Consider the following 19,596-nt stretch of genomic DNA (forward strand, 5'->3'; position numbering starts at 1 on the left):
GCCATTAAAATATCGCCTTATTGGTTGATTGGTTGGGTGGTTAAATGGGATGACCTTTTGACATGCGCAAGTCAGCGTTTCGTCGATTCGGTAAATACCTAAAGAGAAATTTCGCGCGAATGACATGTCCGAAGAAACGAGGGCAAAAGCTCATTTCCATTAGATCTGTCACGTCGGCATCGGTTCAAGATCGACTAAAAGTTCACATATATGTACATGGGAACAGTGGCAAGAAAGATGTATGAACTTTGCCTTTAGATACTTGCTCTATGTTCTTTGTGCGGTGTCTGTGCGCCGTCGTCGTCATCAACATGGCTTACTGCCGTCGTCGCCGAGAAAAGCCTCAAAATGTGTGTGTACATAATGAAAATCACATAACTGTACAAAAGCACAACTTCTTTAACCCAATATAGTCACAGTTTGCTACCATCTATTTAACCCATGCCATGCTCTCGCCCCGCGTTCAGTACAGACTTTCCTTTTAAATCGTCTCTATATATTTTTTTTTCGACTTTCTTACTCTTCTTCCGTAGATACAACTATATACAGAAATTTTTTTTTGTATTAGTGAGTCGAGCTTTTCCGAAGTCTTATATACTTTCGTGACAAAATGCACAAATACCATCAAACGGGTGTCTATTGATTGGGCGATAGCGTTGGAGAAGGCGTTCCCAAAACCAATTTCCATATGCGATGTGTGAGTTTCCGTATGTGTCGCAAATGCAACGTGAAGAGGGAAAAAAAGAGGAGGCAACGATTCGTCGTACAGAAGCGTAGAGAATAGTACGAGAGTGGGATAAACAGGTCGAGTCGGGTCGAAGTCGATGGTCGGGTCGTGTACCTTTTGCACTGACTTTTAAGAACAGTAAGGCTTAAGAAGGCCCGTCGAACGGTAGCGTACAAGAGCGTATATTTTATTTATTTGAAAAAATATTTTAATATTTTTCCTCTCTCTGCTCATCGATGAAAATAATAATAACAAAGATAAAAAAATATTTTTATCAGAAAAAATATTAAAAATAAATTTAAAATAAAAAAATATATGAATAAAAATTTACGGATAAAATAAAAATTAAATAAAAAAATTAATTTTAAAAAATTAGAAAATAAAAAATTTAATTAAAAAAAAATAATTATAAACAAAAAAGTGACAAATATTTAAAAAAAAAATATTTTCTGTGAAAGAAAATTAATTTAAAATAAAAATATTTGTGCGAAAAAAAAATAAAAACTAAAAAAAAATCCGCGAGTGCGAGAGAAAAATAAATTTCGTGACTCTGTGTCGTTTTCCGGTTTAAAATTTTCCTTGACAGCGTAGGCCCCGATAGTGGGGCCAAAGGCGGCAACATTATCACACACAATTCGCTAAGTGTGTACGGAGGCGGTGTACTATGCCCGTCTCCGTCAACCGCAACGGGATTCTTCAATCCGCGCAATCCCCAAGCCACCGATATGGGCATCGAGCTCGGATTTCCGCGTTCCATGGCTCTTGTGCCCCCTCCGCATGCCCCTCACAGTGCCTGGCGCGATCCAAATATGAATAGTCATCTGCCCGTTGCGAGCTCGGATGCCGATATTACGACACTGGGCGCTCCCTCGTCGACGCTTGCGACAAGCGGCTTGCCGCAGCAACAGCAAGACTGCAAAAATATCATGCCGTTGCAACAAAGCCTCACGCCAGCGTCGCAAGTGAATAGCAGTAGCCAAAGCAACGGATCGGCAAATGGGCAGAGTGTGGATAACAAAAATCAAAATATCGAGTGTGTAGTTTGCGGTGACAAAAGCTCCGGAAAACATTATGGACAATTCACGTGTGAAGGTAAGAATTTTTTTTTTCATGTAAAAAATACAAAAGAACGAGAAAGAAAGGGGTTTTCAACAAAAAGAAAATATTCTCAAAAAAAAAATTAAAAAACAAGTTTTACCAGTTTCTGACGCAAAATAACGTGTGTGTGAAAAAAAAACTAAAACCCATTAAAATATGTGCGTAGACAAGACATTGACAAAGTATATCACTACCACGGAAAAATTAAACAAATAAACTTTTAATATGTTAATTTGCCTTAAAAATGAATGTTAAACTTTGAACCAACCGGTCATTTATAAAATGGGTGATCGACAAATGTTGAAATTTATTTAAAATTTCCGTCGGAATAATTCTAAAAAAAAAAAATTTTTAATGAATCGTGACTTTTTAAAAAAAAATTCTTATCAATGTCATTTGAAAGATAATGATAATTTTTAAAAAATTTCTTAAGAAAAAAAAAATTATTACAAAATATTTTTTTTTTCAAATTAAAAAAAAATAGTTTAAACTAAATATGGATGATGATTTATGTTAAAAAGTTTCATTTTACGTGATAATATTTAAATTAAAAATCATGTGAAAATTTTTTAAAAATCAAATCCAGATGAAATCAGGTTCAAATTGGATTTTCAAACAACAATTACCGCACGTTGCCTTTTTTCTATACAAAAAAAAAATTTTTTTTTAAATACCCATCATATATATACGTGTAATAATAATATAAATATTCACTTCAAGATTAATTGATGCTTTTTGACATTTGACCATTTTTATATTTTTTGCAATAAAAAATGTTCATAGACACGCACAGACTCGTTTAAATTATTATTATTATAGAAACAAATGTTTTAAAATTTATAAAATAAAAAAAAAATAAGAAAAATTGACTGGTTGTTGCTATACCACGAACGAGAACAATATATTTAAATATATAAAATTTTGGGGTGGTAGTAAACAACATGATAATATTTTTCGGTTTTGGAATGAATTTAAATTTAAATACAAAATAAATACAAACCCTACAAAATTGTTTGTTGTTTATTAAAACGCGCTTAAAATAAGCTGCCATTTTTTATCGAAGGGTTATTGTTGAATCTTTTGACCTTTGGACAGTTTTTTGTGCATTTAATTTAATTTTTTTAAAAAATTGTAACATCTTCATTTTGTTTGGAAAAATTAATATAATTGCATCCCCTTTGGTTAACTTCATTAAAGGTCATGTATCTTGACTCTTCTTAAAAAATTTAAAAAAAAAATCTGATAAATGTTATTTTGTGACGTAAAGAAATTGTCATTCAACTAAGGATCATTAAGATCAAATCTTAGGTATTTTATTGTTAATAATAACAATATTATTGCGTCACCCCTTCTCTTAAAAAATATTTTTTTTTGTACGAAGATTTAATAAAAAAAATATTCTTTATTGAAACATCACCTGAAACATCTTTCTAAAGAGTATTTAGAAAAAAAAAATGTATAATTTGGATCAATTCATCAAACAGATTTTTAACGCATTATTTTACGTTTTTACGATTAATCAAAATTAACAAGCATGAAAATGTAGTTAATCTTGGGTAACTACAACTCTTTCTCGTAATATTTTATTTTTTTTTATAAAATAATTAATAATGTGAGATATGAAATATTTTTTTAAATATTTGGGATTGTTTTAATCATTAATTTTAATAATATTTATTTAAAAAATTAATTATTTTATTTTTCATTTAAATTAATTATTTTTTTTATTTATTTTAAATTAAAATAAATTAAAATTTTTAATTATTTTGAAATAATTCGTTAATTTTTTTTCAAATTTAATTTATTTATTTTCAATTGAAATTTTGAAAGAAAAAATTTAAATAAATAAAATATAAAATTTAAATTAAATTAAATAAAAAAATTTATTAAAAAGTATTTAAAAAATTATTTTATTTTTTATTTAATTTATTCATTTATTTTATTCTAATTATTTATTTTTTTATTTTAAATTAAATTAAAATAATCAAAAATTTAATTTAAAATTTAAAAAAAATTAAATAAAAAAATTCGTTAAATAAATATTAAAAAAATTAATAATGTTCATTTTTTGTTCATAAAATGTCGGAACAAAAAAAATTCAAGTGACATCCTCTTTTTTTTGTATATTCAATTAATACAGTCTAAAACTTTTTCGGACCTAAAACATATTTTTGCATACATAATTGTCGTCTACGTCGTCTTTTTTAAAAAAAAATAAAATACGCAAATTATGACACAGAATACAAAAAAAAAAGTGAACAGACAACATAAAATGACCAAAAGGGACATTTTTGAACAATGGTCATTTGTCTCTACATAACAATTAAATTTAAAATGAAACAGAAACTCTTTTTTTAATATATGCAAAAATTTGCATTTTGTACAATTTTCATGCGATCGAACGAGCAACTGAACGAGTTGGATGTACAAAAATTAAATAATTGAATTTTATTTTTTTTTTTCATGTTCAATGGCTCCATTCTCGATTTTATATACCATGTGGCATATTGATTGTTCTTTTATTGTCTATTAATAATAATAATAATGCTCTATAAGTAGAGAAGGTTATTTTTTTCTGGAACAAGACGAAGACAAGGCATGTCGTGATTCCTTTATCGTCCGTAAAAAATAGGCAGAAATAATCGAAACAAGATAACTTTTGCGGGTAAAATTACTTGGGAGAGTCGAAATCAGATGTTTAGCGTTATCAGTGCCTTTTGGAGAAAAAAAAGAGAAGAAATTCCGTTGTAATGAACATAATTTAATAAATTTGATATAGAGTGTTAAAAATATAATAATAGTAATAATAATTGCATGTGCCGAGTCAGGGCAGCAAGACATATATGGAAAATTGATCGCGTGGGAGATTTTTTTTTTTCGTTGTTGTTAATAATATAGCGATTTTTCATGAGTCGTCTTATATTTTATTTATTAAACATCATCACTTTTTGCTTCTCCTTCGTATAATTTTGTGCGAGTCGATGATGAGGATGATGATGGCAAACAACAACAACAACATATTTCACATGTTTTCGAGCACACTTACCATCCAAGACATCGACGACGACGACGAGAACATGAACACGAAATACACACATACGCTATAAAAATAAATTTTAAAAGCATATTATTATGATTAAAATACTTTCAATTTAATAATAATTTTACATGATGATAATATTTTCTTCGCACAAATATTTCATCTCTCTCACCTGTGTCTTCAACATGAAATTTTTTTTTGTCTTGTACTCGTGCACGATGAGAAGCGAGGTTTCGTTTCGTTTGAAATCAATACAATTTGATATATGATCGCGCATGTTGCATTTCATGTAATAATAACAAATATAATAAAATACATAATCAGTATTATTATTATTTTTTTTTGTCTTACAAACATACATACATGTACTATGTGTTTAAAATTTTTTTCTCTATTTTTTCTTGATTTTTATAAATTTTCTCATATTTTTTATTTTTTTTTAAATTTTTTCATTAAAAAAAATTAAACAATTTTTTATCATTATTTTTATGGTTGAAATATTATTTAAAAATCTTTTAAAATTATTTTTAAAAAATTAAATATTTTAAATTATTTTAAACTAATAAAATTACAAAATGCAATAAAATATTATAATAAATTAATTTATCAAGCTTTTTCTTATAAATTTATTAAATTTCTAAATTTTTTTATATTTTTTTTTTTAATTCAAATTATTTTCATATTTTACTTTTTCAATATTAGTTTTTCTTAAATAATTTTTAGTTAGAATTAAAAAAAAAATAAAATAATAAATATAATAAAAAATTATAATAATTTAAAAAATATTGAAAAATTAAATTAATTTAAAAATTATGAAAAAAAATAAAAAAATATTTATGAAATATGTATTGAATCTTAAATTTTATATTTTTTTAATTTTTTTTTTTTTATTTTTCAAACAATATTTAACTGCAAATAGTTTAAAAATTAAATGAACAATAAATAAAAAAATATTATTTTTTAAAATTTTAATTAATAAAAAAATATTAATTTACTTATACATTTAATATTTATTATTTTTTTTTATATTTCTTAAATTAAAAGAATATTTTTAAATAAAAATAATTACATTAATTTGTTTATTTTTAAATAAAAATTTTTAATTTTTTATATTTAATGTTAATTTTATTTTTTTAATAAATATTTGAAAATAAAAAAGACGCCAAATAATTAATAAAAAAATAAATTTTAATTTTTTTTTAAATTTATTTTAATAAATAAATATCAAGAAAAATCGAGAAAAAATAATAAAACACACAGTATAGTTCCTATAATATATATGTACATATCATGTATAATCATCATAATCATCGTCATTTTTCTCGATATATATTGGCATATCTGTTTTTTTCGTTCTTTCGATCGGTCAACATTATAAAATAAAAAGGGATTTCCTTGTAAATATCAAACATTTCATTCCCATATCGCATGAGGAATTCTCTCGCGAGTGAGCCAACGTAGAAAAAAAAGTAAAGCATTTCGTGTAACTTAATAACGTGTAACGTAGAAATATAATGAAACCGTTAACAGACGATCATTGATCGTGTGTATGCGATTCAAAGATCACGATTCTTTGATCGGATGGGCGTTTTATTTTTGTATTTTTTTGGTTTTCTTTCTTTTTTTATGATATTTTATTATTATTATTTTTCGTGTGTGTGTGTGTGTTGTTTATGATTAAATAGCTGAAAATCGTATTCCGAATTTTTTTCCAATATCAAACGTTATTTATGAGACTATAATTCTAGAAAAAATTTCTATTGTTGAAAAAAAAAATAAAACTAGTGGCTACAAGAGAGATTTTGTTTCAGGGCGAGCGTTTTATTTGAAATTTATTTTCCAATTTGTTGTTAATATTATGTGTATTAACTTGAATCCTACTTGTTTGTGACTGTTATGACTGCAAAAAAAAATTGAGCACGATCGATGTCGTGGTCGGTTCTGTTACACTACAAAAAATCTATATGAAAAAAAATACAACGAGACATTTTATTGCCTTTTATTTTGTGGTACACGGTAGAAAATTGTTTGTCAATTTATTATGATGCATTGCTTTTATTGCAAATTTAGCATGAAAATTTGTTTTGTTGTCGGAAAGATGATGCCTTACATAACGCGACTGCTCTGAGGGGTGTTACATTATGGAAATTGGTAGCTCTCTCGTACATACCGAAATATCGCCGTCGGGTGATTGATTGCTTTTATCGGTTATGAATATTTTTTCTAAGCCCTTTTCTTCACGACACAAACTTAGAAAGAAGTGTTTAACATCCAATTATTTTTTTAAAGTATTTTTTTTTATTGTAACAAGAAAACATAAAAAAAACATATCACGCTTTAATACTTAAAATTACTCACATATTTTCTACTTGTTTTATTTTTCACATCATGATAATACTAATGATGCCATAAAATGCTCGCTCACTTAATAACAAAAAAAAAATGTCGAAGAAAAAAAAATAAGGGAAAAAATGAATTAATTTTCACGTTAAAGTAATTAGTTTGTCATCATCGTGAAAGTACGAAAAATAGATAAAATCGGAATAATTTGTATCGATCGAAAAGTTGACCGACTAAAAATATTTTTTATTTTTTAACTTCGCGCAAAAAGCACCGTGACCAATATTTTCATACACGAGAAAAAAAAATATTTTTTTTAAATACAGAGAAGAAGACAGCAAGAAAAAAGGAGGATGATGCAACTAATTCCTTTATTCGTTCGTAACTTAACATTTTTTTCGTTCTGTGATATATGTTGTATGTTGCAGAAGAAAAGTTAAAAGTAAAGAGATATACCATAGATATCGCTCTTTGAACCGGATAATTTGTATAATTGAGTTACAGACAGGCAGGCATGTAATAATAAGAAGAGCACAAAAACAACAGTAAATTAAACTTGTTGTTGTTGTTGCTTTTTTGTGCTGTATACTGTGAAGAGTGATCTGGTTTTGTTTTAATTTTTTTATAGTTAAATCCTGACTTTTTTTAATTTATTTAAAAAAATAAAAATATTTATAAAATTTATAATAAAGTCATTTACTAATAAAAATATATTTTTTTAAAATAAATAAAATTTTAATCTTATTTTTATATTTATTATTAAATTTATATATTTTTAAAAAATATTTTTTTTTTGTAATTTATAAATTTAATGATAATTATTTATTATTTAATTTATATGTGTAACAAAAAATAATAAAAAATATTTTTTTAAAAATAAATAAAATTTTAATCTTACCAATTAAATTATTTATTATTAAATTTATAAATATATTAAAAAAATAGTAAAGAATATTTTTTTAAAAATAAATAAAATTTTAATCTTACTTTTTTATTTATTAAATTTATGTTTTACATTTATATATGTATTAAAATAATATAATAAAGAATTTTTTTTAAATATATAAATTTAAAAATAATAATTATTTATTATTAAAATAAATATATTTTTAAAAAAATAATAAAAAAATCATTTTTTAAAAAAATAGAAAAAATATAAATTTAATAATAAATAAAAAATAAGATTAAAATACAAAAAAAAATCCTATTACATTTATTATAAATAAATATTTTAATAACATTATTAAACTACACAAATAAACTTGATTGTTAAATATTAATAATAATAAAATATATACAATTGTTATTATTATATTATTATTATTAATATTATTTATGTATTTACAATAGTAATAACAAAGCAAAATGCTTGCACTTTTCTAGAACGTGTTCCGCTTGCCGAACAAATTTATTATTATTATTATTATTTGAATATTATCACTGTGAGTGCGTCTGAACAACAACTCTTAATAACTTACAACTATATTTATAATAATATAATAATGCAATAATGAAGAGTATACAAAACAAAAAACAAAAACAACTGACTGACCTCTTATCATGACAGTTGGATCTCAATAAATATATTCCTAAGTTACAAACAAAAAATGTTACTTTTCTATATAAATAAAGTAATTATTATTGCTATATATTATATTTATATAGAAAAAAAAGTTAAAAATATGACACTGTGCAATTTTATTGTTTTTGTGCTCATTATTTGTCTTGCAATTTGTCTTTTTTCTTCATAAGATAGTTTCATGTGTAACAAAGAAAATTAGAGTAGATCACTGATAGATAATCACATGAGATAATTTAAGTATATGAAAAGGTCTCGTTTTTACACTTTTATATTTTTATTATAAATAATTGTATATATATAAAAACAAAGACAACAAAGAAACCTTGTATGTTTATTTATATCACTTGAACGGACAAATAACATCATAAGTCTTCATAATTTTTGTTTTCGGGGAAATCCGCTTATACCCTCGAATATTTTTCGAACCGTGATTTAATTTTTTATCATTTCTCCGAAAAACATTTAAGGTTTCTTATCATGAAATTACATCAACTTACCATCAGATTAACTTCATTATTTTTTATACAGGTCAATTTTTGCATTCCGCTATTATATTATAAGTGCATGGCGGCGCCAAATTGCTTCATCATCGCCGCAACAATGTTTGCAGAAAAATAATTAGTGTGAAATATGAATGCGGAATATTAAAAATTGCATATAATCTTGCGTTTAACAAAAAAAAAATAATCAGAAAAAAAATTATAATAAGAGAAATAGAAAGATAAAGACCCTCCACGCGGTTTTTTAAAAGTTATATTTTAATATTATTATTATTATTAATAATAATAACAATCATGTTTATATATGTTATTCCTTTTGTTTGTGGCCTTTTGATTGCCATGATCACCCAAAACATGCAGCAGGTACAAACAAGCGCCGCCGTGATAAATGATATAAAGATGACTTTTAGCTACCGATTTCTTCTCTTTTTTTCTGCCTTTTCCATAATACGCTGTAATATTATTTAAATTATGTTTATTATTATTATTTACATGCAACATTATGTTCTTTCTCTCGGTAAGCTCGGATTATTTTAATAAAAAATTATATTTTGCGAGTTGCGAAAGCACATTTGGAGTTAAATCCAAAAAAATAAAAATTGCAGTAACCTTGAAGAATATTATATATATGTATATGATGATATTATTTGTTTACTTATGTATATTTACAAAGTTAATTATTACCTCACGCAGTCGCAAGGCAATTATTATATTATTATTAAATATATTATTCAAATATTGTTTTGAATAAAAAAAAAGAGTTCCAAAGGTGATGACAACGTAAATAAATTTAAAATGTAGCGCGATGTCCTATATTATAGTACATATTACATGTGTTCAGTAATGGATTAAAATTTTTACGAAAAATCATAATTTTTTAAAATTTTATTTTTTTTTCTTGCGTTTATAAATTAATTTTATTTTTTAATTTATATTTAATTATAAAATTCGTAATAATTTTTAATTAAAAAATAAATTATTTAATAAAATTAAATATTTAAAAATTTAATTAATAAAATAATAATAATTAAATAAAAAAATAATTAATTAAAAAATTTTTAAAATTAAATTAAATATTATTTTATTTAATATTTATTAATTTTAAAAAATTTAATTTTTTTATTTTTTTTTATTTAATTTAATTTTATTTTTATTAATAAATTTTATTTTATTTTAATTTTATTTTAATTTTAAAAATTTTATTTAAAAATTTTATATAATTAATTTTTATTTAATTACAATTTATTAAATTATTATTATAAAAATTATTAATTAAATAAAATTTTTGCTTGGTTTGAATTAATTAGAAGAATTAAAGTTTAAAAATACCTTTTTGGGCTCTATTTTGAGAAATTTAGTTCATATCCGTCACTGCATGTATTATTTAATTAAATTAACGTCAAAATTAAAGGCGCCAAAATTAAATTCCTGCAAATAATAGAAAGAAAGGGATTCACGAAAAATGACATGTTACACAAAATTTAATTATATTTAATACATTTCATGATAACTCACCGCATAACTCAGAGCTTGGCAATTTTATAAGGTTTACGTATCTAGACGAGAATAAGATACGGCTAATAAATATATTGTGAAGATCGTAGGTCACGATTTTTCAATATTATAATGAAACAACTGCATACTTCCGTAAAAGGGTGGTACATTATACGACGGGCTGTAACAACTGACGACTAGCCAAAACTATATTTTTTTTTCTGCATTTAAAGCCGTTCGGAGAGAGAGAAAGATGCCTTGACTAGAAATCCGTGCACTTTTTATTGTAATGATAGCGCATATTATAAGTAAGGCACATGGTGTGGAAAATATTCATTATTGTTGAAACAATTACTCTTTATTATGTTCTCCAGTACAGCAGTGAAGTCCAGAAAGCAATGAATCGCCGCAATGCAACATGGATGAGAAACGGAAGAAAAAAAATTTTCTACAGATATACTTTTGCCGTAATAATATTAATTTTATCGATAGTCGAACGAATCTATATGATGGAAAAAGTAAAATATATATAAAAAAAAGTTTTATCGTTATTATTATTACTTTTACGACTTTATAATATGCTGTAACATATTTTATATTGTTTTCAACATATACATTTATTTAACATGATAATCATTATCATTATTATCATTTATTGTTGCATGAATTCAACAGACGAGCCTAGCGGGAATGTATCAATTATATGCAACAAGTACAAAATTGAGACAAATTTTATTATTATTATTGGCATCAATGTTTAATTATTATATTATATTTCATTGAAAAATCGTGAAAATGATGACAATTGTAATAAAAAATATAAAATAAAAAATATATAATTCCGCCTTGAGATCAGATATACAAACATTCATAAATATATCGAAAATATTTAATTGTAGGTTACTTTTTTTATTATTATTTTTTAAAAAATAAAGAAAAATTAATTGTTTATTTTTTTTTAAACAAACATATATAATATAACATATATCATAAAATACAAACAAAGTTTCTTGAACTTTTCATATATATATAAAAAAAAAAATAATAATAATATATGTTTTATGTTTATTGTTTTAGGTTATAACGAAGAAATTTTTATAATAATGTACTAATTTTTTGCAAGTTAAAGTGCAATAAATCAATAAAAGATAATAAAACGGCCCTTTTTCACATATTTTTTGTTATATTATATAAAAGTGTGAACCGTTTTTGCGTTAAAAAAATATATTTTTAATAAAGCGCGTGTTCTAAGAAAACCTGCAATGATATATAATAATTGTATATTTGTAAAAAAAATAAAAAAAAAAATAAAAGGAGTGTCAGGAACAAAATATTAAATAATAAAATACAATTTTTTTTTTAATAAAAAGTTAAAAAAAACATAACTTGAAAATTATCCGCACAGAAACAAATGATAATAATGATCAAGTACAAAACGAAGAGCAAAAAGAGACAGAGAGTGAAAATTGAATGGAAATATTTTTTTATTATTATATTATTGTTTTAACTTTTATTATATACATATACAATTATATATAATATAGACGCCTTTTATAAATACGTTAAATGAGTCCCGATAAGATCTCTCAATATTTGTTTTAAATAACACAATATTAATAAATAATTCATTATATGCGGTGGTATATGGGGATACAATATTTATTATGATTACTTTACAAAATAATTTTCACTCTCAAAGTTTACTCTTGCTCGTTTCGTTTCTTATGCAACATTATCATGTCTCATGTTAATTCATTTTAATTTTTAACTTAGGTCAGTTTTATGTTTTGTTGCATGATTTGTATCTTACTTTTTTTTTTGCGAAAGAAAAAACGAGAGAAGATTCACTCGTGCAACGAAAAGCAAGTTACAACGGGAAGATCATGCACATTGCATTTTTAACAATCTTCGAACATTTTTTTTGCTTCGTCTTCGTTGTTACTTTTTTTTCATTATTATTTCAAAACTAAACTTCTAACAAGAGAAACAGTTACAGTTAGTTAATATATATAATTATCAATAATATTGCACAAAACATGCGAAATTTGTAAAAGAACTATTATCACTTATATTATTCTTACCACACACAAGAGAAGAAGACGAGGTTCAGTGGCGCAGAGTTGTTACGGTTTGTTTATTCGCCATAAAGTTCTGGAATTTATAGTTCACTTTTGTTCTTCATTTTCTATTGGATATGGCTCTTCGACACTTCTTTGCCTCTCTCCATGTAAAAATTTGAGGGCTTTTTTTCAGGACCCCAGGGCCTTAAAAAAAGATAATTTCGGCCCACTGGGTTAGATATGGCTCTTCGACACTTCTTTGCCTCTCTTTTGTTTAAAGATAATGTTACCAGCGCATTACCGTTCGTAATTTGTTCTCCAGTAGTTAATTTAGCTTGTATTACAACAACATATATATCGGTTACCAACATTTACCTTGAGTACTTTTTAATTAGTTTCTTTTAAAATCCACACACAAAAAAGTCAGTTGCAAGCGAGAAGAAGAAAAAGTATCATAAAAAGCGTCTATTATACCTTCAATTACAAGATATACTACATTACATGAGTGATGCCTTTAATGCATGTGTTTTGTGCTCATGTTCAACAATTAAGTACTCTAACGTGGTAACAAAAAAAAATCATGACACACAATGTTGCATCAATTATTGCAATAATATAATTTTTATAGTTCAAATGTTTAACCTACAAAAAATGGCAAATAATTGGCATGTAGACAATAAAATATATGATATTATTAATTATATATTAATAATTATACAAAATAAATATTTTAATGCATAAATTATTAAAAATCAATTTAATAATCATATATATAGTATAAAAATATTAATGTTTCAAGGGTTAACATATAGATAAACATTATTATTTAAATGATTCGCAGAAATTTGCGTCATACTGAGCGTAAAATGTCATTTAAATTCATATTTATTATTTTAATATTACAAATACTTACAATTTTGTTGATTTTAAATTAATTACCTAATGTCGTCGTACATTTATTATTATTATCATATATGTTATATTATACTAATTGAAGACAAAGTTATATACTTTAAAAATTCATTGTCTTGTACTAATATTAATATAATGTATTTTTTTGTTTGTATAAGTAACAAAAAAAATTCAATGACGTTCGAGCTCGTTACTCGGTTTCTTTAAACAATATTTTAGCAAAAAATGGTTATTATTAATCTTCTTTCTTTCTCATATCTTATCTTAGTTAAACTCTTTTTAACAACTTTTTTTTTTGTATTTTCAGGATGCAAATCGTTTTTCAAGCGTTCCGTACGAAGAAATCTCACATACTCGTGTCGGGGGAGTCGCAATTGCCCCATTGACCAACATCATCGAAACCAATGCCAATATTGTCGTCTACGAAAGTGCATTAAAAGTGGAATGCGACGAGAAGGTAAGTCGATTTTTCTTTATTAGTTAAAAAAAAAATTGTATGAGAGTTGAATGTTAACTATAAAAAAAAGGATTTGACCTTGAAACGAATCCTTGTTGCAAAAATTAGTTCGTTGCGAGAATATTTAAACAGCATGATCAAATACAATTTCATTTTCTGCTTGAGTCAAGATGCAACAATCCGATCGCATTATGACCCTTTTGCGATTTTAATTTAAAAAAAAAATTCACTTATTATACCTGTGGCTATCGCTGCAAAAATTGTAACATTCTTACCTGACAATAACGCGAAACGTGTGTTGTATATCTTCTTTTCGTTTCTTACACACGTCTTCTTGCCACTCTTTGCTCGGTGCGTGCAGAGAAACGAAAAAAAAAGAAGAGAAGATTGCCTAAAGGGTTTCAATGACATAATCTCGTATAAAAGATCTTAATCATATTGTACGCTATCTGCGTGTCTCTTTTTTTATTTTATGTTTGTTATTTACTTTGTAAATCGTAAATATTATTAGGATTATGATGGACGGATGAAAGAGGTGATGAGATTTTGGTTAACCGAACAACAATATCCGATTGTTTTGATCTCCTGAACTTCCTTCCTTCCGACCTTTTGGAGAAACCTCAATTTCTCTTTAGCTTAATTGTTATTTGAAATTTAGCGCGCGAAAAATGTTAGAAAGAACTAAAATCGGAAACTGTAATTGATCACAATTAATCACAAGCTGCGAACGGAAATGACTCTCGTGCTGCTATTAAGAAACCATTAAGACACAAATAAAGAGGTGACGAGTTCACAATCAGTATAATTTAATTCAAATCAAACTTAATTAGATACAATTAACGATTTGTGTCACTCGCTGCAATAATTGACATCGGAACTTCCGATTCGGAAGAGTCAGAAATCTAGTTTAAAGTTGAGTCGCAAGAAGTAGGCAAGAAGATCGCGATTACCGTAATAATAGTGTCTAACATTACTCGAGCGTGTCTTTTAAAGTAAATTTTGCTGAGTAAACATGTGTGAAAATGTAACCAGACCGTTGTTTGTTGTTTCTAATCTGTTTAGGGAGCATTTATTTATTACAAGTCGTGATATGCACGAAAAAAGGTTATTTGCATAGAGATATGTACCTACTACCTGTTATGCTCTAAGTTTTACCTTTTTCTCATTAAATTAAAGTTTTTAATGGTTCTAGACGATAAACAAACGAGACGTCGCTAATTCACTTTTTAGCATAATTTAATTATTTCAACACGTTACACTCAAAATGTGCCTCAGCGCATTGCACTTAAAGTTCTAACCTATTGTGAGGAGTTTGTGTTTCGCAACTTAAAATAATTTCGACATGAGATGGAATTGATGTTAAGGGTTTTCATTTAACTGGATGCGAAATTGAAAGTCTGTCTTGATATTTTAAGGTAAAATTATAAATCTAAGTTAAACATTTAGGATTTTTTAAATTTAAACATTATTATCTCCTTTATTATTTATGTTTTAGGAGCTGTAACGAAATTGCTCAAATATGGAACAAGCGAAACCTTTTAACAAAAAACATTGCTTCTTGCCTTTGTATAATGAAACTTTTTTCTCGTTGACACGTCATTCTTAGAGAGCAGCAATGATGATGTTACAAAAACTCAAGATACGTCAAGAAAATTGAAGTCGACGAATTAGATCAGAAGAAGTCTTAATTCAACATATTGTACAATTTAAGAATCTGTTCTTACAATTCATGCCTCAAAATTCAAAAGATGGTTTGGAAGTAGCAAAAAGCATTTTGAAAAATCAAAAAGTTTTATTATATGAAAGAACTGGCAGAAGAATTTTGAACTATATTGACTTTCTGCTTTTAAGTAGAATAATGTTTAAGTTAATGTCTCATTCTAAAAGACTTTGCAAGATTCACGTTTAGTCCTGAAGCTTAAGACCTTTTTTTTAAAGGCAAAGAACAAACAAGACGGCACGCATTGGAGGTCGAACCGTAAACGAAGCAACACCGTCAACCTTTTGTTATACCTTTTTTGCAAATAAAAAAACCTTTGGAAATAAAGAGAACTCCTTACAGTGCCATCCCTTGCGGGATTCGAACCCGCGACCTTTGGATTAGAATTAAACTTACAACTCCTTACAATAGAAACATGAGATTTTTTGTTTTACAATCTCGCACTATTGCTCGATAACTTTTTGCAAGTTCGAGACTTTGATTCTTCACAATTTGACCAAATAACACCTTTTCGCCGTTGAACCTTATACTTGAAACTTAAACAAGAACAACAACAACATTATTTGCCATAGAAAATGAGTTTGCACATAAATTGTTGCTTATCTTCCTTCCATTTGGATTTTGTGCTCCGTGTAGTATCATCGCATCGCCTTTTAAATTATATTTCATACAATATATTGTTCAAAATCTGCTGCTCTCATGTACATGTACATGTAGTTGGTACACACAAACATGTTGTTGCACAACACTTTCGACGTTCTTCCCGCGAAACGAAGAAACATTACAACAAAATATTAAATTATTGTGCACAGTATGAGGTTGATGTGTGATAAAATACAAAAAAGCTGCTTGCTTGCTCACTCACTCGGTTGTGCACTCGGCTAAATTGCAATGGATATGAGAAATTTCCACGTTGTAATTATGGGAGCAAAGTAGTTGGATAGAGGATTTAAAGTGTTAGATAAGATGTGTCTATTAAACATTTTCTCACACACACAGCGCATCGCATCGCCAAAAAAGGTGTGTCATTAATGCACTTAAATTGCGCATATTTGTTTAATTTAATTATAAAATTTGTCGATCGATGGCGAATTGACAAGCGATCTTGATATGCGACTCTTATTTCTTTGCCGCTGCGGAATGACGATGCACAACTTGAAAATCGGTCAGTTTCGGTTCCCCTACTTGTAATGTATAAAGATTTATTATTTTCTTTTTGCATAAAAGGACAAGACAGTCATGCCTAAAATATTTAAATCGAGGGTAAAATGTAAATTTTTCTTACCGTACAAGATCCTTGAATAGGTTGATGCTTATTTGTTTAGACATTGCTATAGAATGAGGGCATTGTCCAGTTGTTGTCCTTTTCCCGTGGTTTCGATGGACAAAGACACATTTTCAATCTCAACCAAAAACGATAAAATCCGTATAAAAGACTTTGAACCGTTAGTCGAGATCAGATCGTAAAAAGCTGCGACAATAAATGTTAGTTAAGTACTCGATTAGATACACTACAGAAAATTAATCAATTATGTTCTTCAAAAAAAAAAAATAAAAACCTTTTTGGCGAGGCAACGATGAACATCGACAAAAAATGTCCAGATGTTCATTTATTTTATTTATTTTTATTACTCATTCTCGCCGCGTTCTTCTTCATCTTTTTCACTTTTTTTTGTGAGTGCGAGTTAATAATAATAATAATTTTAATTCAACTATTAATTTTATAAAAATTCATCATTCAATGCTTTTTCTTGTAGTAACTGAGAGTCTATGAAGAAAAAGAAAGAACATAAATAATAAATTCTCTATTAATTTGTACTGACATGACGTTAAGTGTACAAATATTTAAAAATGTTCAAAAGTGTTAAACGTTTTTTTTTTTGTTGATACTCAAGCACTTTATTAGCGCAGTCATCATCATCATCAAAAAAAAAATACAAAAAACGAACTTGAGTTGAGTTGAATGAAAGTAAGATAAAAAAAAGAAAGAAATGTGTCCAACAAATCATCTTTTTTATACATTTTAATAATAATATTAATAAATTTTAAATATATTTTTAGGACAAATTACTTTCTTCTCTTTTTTTAAAAAAGCATAAACATTAAATATTTATTAATATTTTTACAAATTATGACTTTTTATTGATTCATCTTTTCGTTACTCATTACTCAAATTACATTTTAAACTATTTATTAATATTTTTTTTTATAAATTAAATTTTAAATAAATATTTAAAAAAAAAGTAAAAAAATATTAATAATGAAAATCGTCGCGTGCCAAACATTTTTAAATGAAAAAAAAAATTATCTTTGAAACCTCCTTAATACACAAAACATACAAACAACAAGAAAAAGAAGAAGATTCAAAAAAAAATCAAGTTCATTTTTTTTTTATTTATTATTATTTGTTTGTTTGTGCATCCTTTTAACATTTGTACCCTACATACGTTCATAGAAGCATAGGGATGCTGTTTTTAAGAAACGAACCTCTGACCCCTTGTGATAATCAAGTTACGTTTTTTTTATAAATTTATTTTTTTTATTTATTTATTTATTTTCCTGTAAATTGGACCAGATTATTACCGAAAAGTAATAGTGTCAAATTTGAGGTAAAACACAATGTAATTTGACGTTGTAACAAAGAAAAGGGTTGTTAGATAATTTTTTTGAAGATCATGAAATATTTTTAAAAAAAAATCAATAAAAAAAACCTAAAGAGATAAAAATCAAGAAATAACTGAACAATGATGACTCACAAAAATTTAACTTTAAAAAAAAATCACGAATCGATTTTTTTTTTCGAGACGACAAAACAACATAAAGACTTTGTAAAGACTTGAATTCTTGTCCAGAAGCAACAATTTATTGTTTCCATTTTTTTAAAACGTTGTAGAAAAGCGCTACTGACTTTTCTTCATAACTTTTCAAACCTACATTATGGTCCATTTTTTGTTAAATGATCCATGAAAATATGAAATTTTTCCTTCTTGTCCCTCTTTTTCATCAGTTGTTGTTGTTGTAAAAATTCTATTCAAAAATAATTTATGTTTATTAGCATTTTTATTGTTATTTGCATACATTTAAACTTCTTTTTTTCCGTCTGTCAAGGAAGGAAAAAAATTTTTCATTCATTCAATTTTTGGATCAGAAATCATATTTTCTTGATCAAATATTTATGTTCCATTGTTATATTTTATTCCGAACTTTACTTTGCTTTACGATATTTACATAATTTCTTATTTTATACAACGTGCAACGAAATTCATGGGAAAAAATAAACATAAATTTCTATCGGTAATACCTTGAATATTTTAAAGGTATTCACACCATCATTTATCAGTTCTCCGTGCATTTGTGTATGTAAGAAACGGATATTGTCCTTTTGTTCATGAAAATAAACTGACCAAACGCACCTTTTAAGTACAAAACCAAAGTCTTACACTTACGTAAACTTTTTTCGTCAAAAACTATTTTTTTCCCCTTTGCAAAAAAAAAATTATTTTATATTAAGGGACATTTGAATAAAATAAAAATAGATCAGGATCATCACCTGAATTTATTCGTACATGCAGAGAGAAAGAAATAAAACATTAATGATCCCTTTCTTCTATTTAAAATAATTTTTTTTCGCATGATGATGACCACTGGTCAAGAAAACTTGATTAT

The 19,596-nt window shown here is 25.9% G+C and overlaps 1 protein-coding gene across 5 annotated transcripts in view; it reads left to right on the forward strand.

Moving 5' to 3' along the window:
• Window positions 1-882: 882 nt before the first annotated feature.
• Window positions 883-19,596, forward strand: part of LOC134830034 (steroid receptor seven-up, isoforms B/C) — a 57,377-nt gene continuing 38,663 nt past the window's right edge. For all 5 annotated transcript variants that reach the window (XM_063843403.1, XM_063843411.1, XM_063843420.1 and 2 more), the window contains exons 1-2: window positions 883-1,819; window positions 14,061-14,210. In XM_063843403.1, the coding sequence (XP_063699473.1) occupies window positions 1,453-1,819; window positions 14,061-14,210 (517 nt within the window). In that variant the 5' untranslated portion in view covers window positions 883-1,452. The remainder of the gene's footprint in view (window positions 1,820-14,060; window positions 14,211-19,596) is intronic.

Source organism: Culicoides brevitarsis, chromosome 1, assembly GCF_036172545.1.
Source record: "Culicoides brevitarsis isolate CSIRO-B50_1 chromosome 1, AGI_CSIRO_Cbre_v1, whole genome shotgun sequence".
Lineage (NCBI taxonomy): Eukaryota > Metazoa > Arthropoda > Insecta > Diptera > Ceratopogonidae > Culicoides > Culicoides brevitarsis.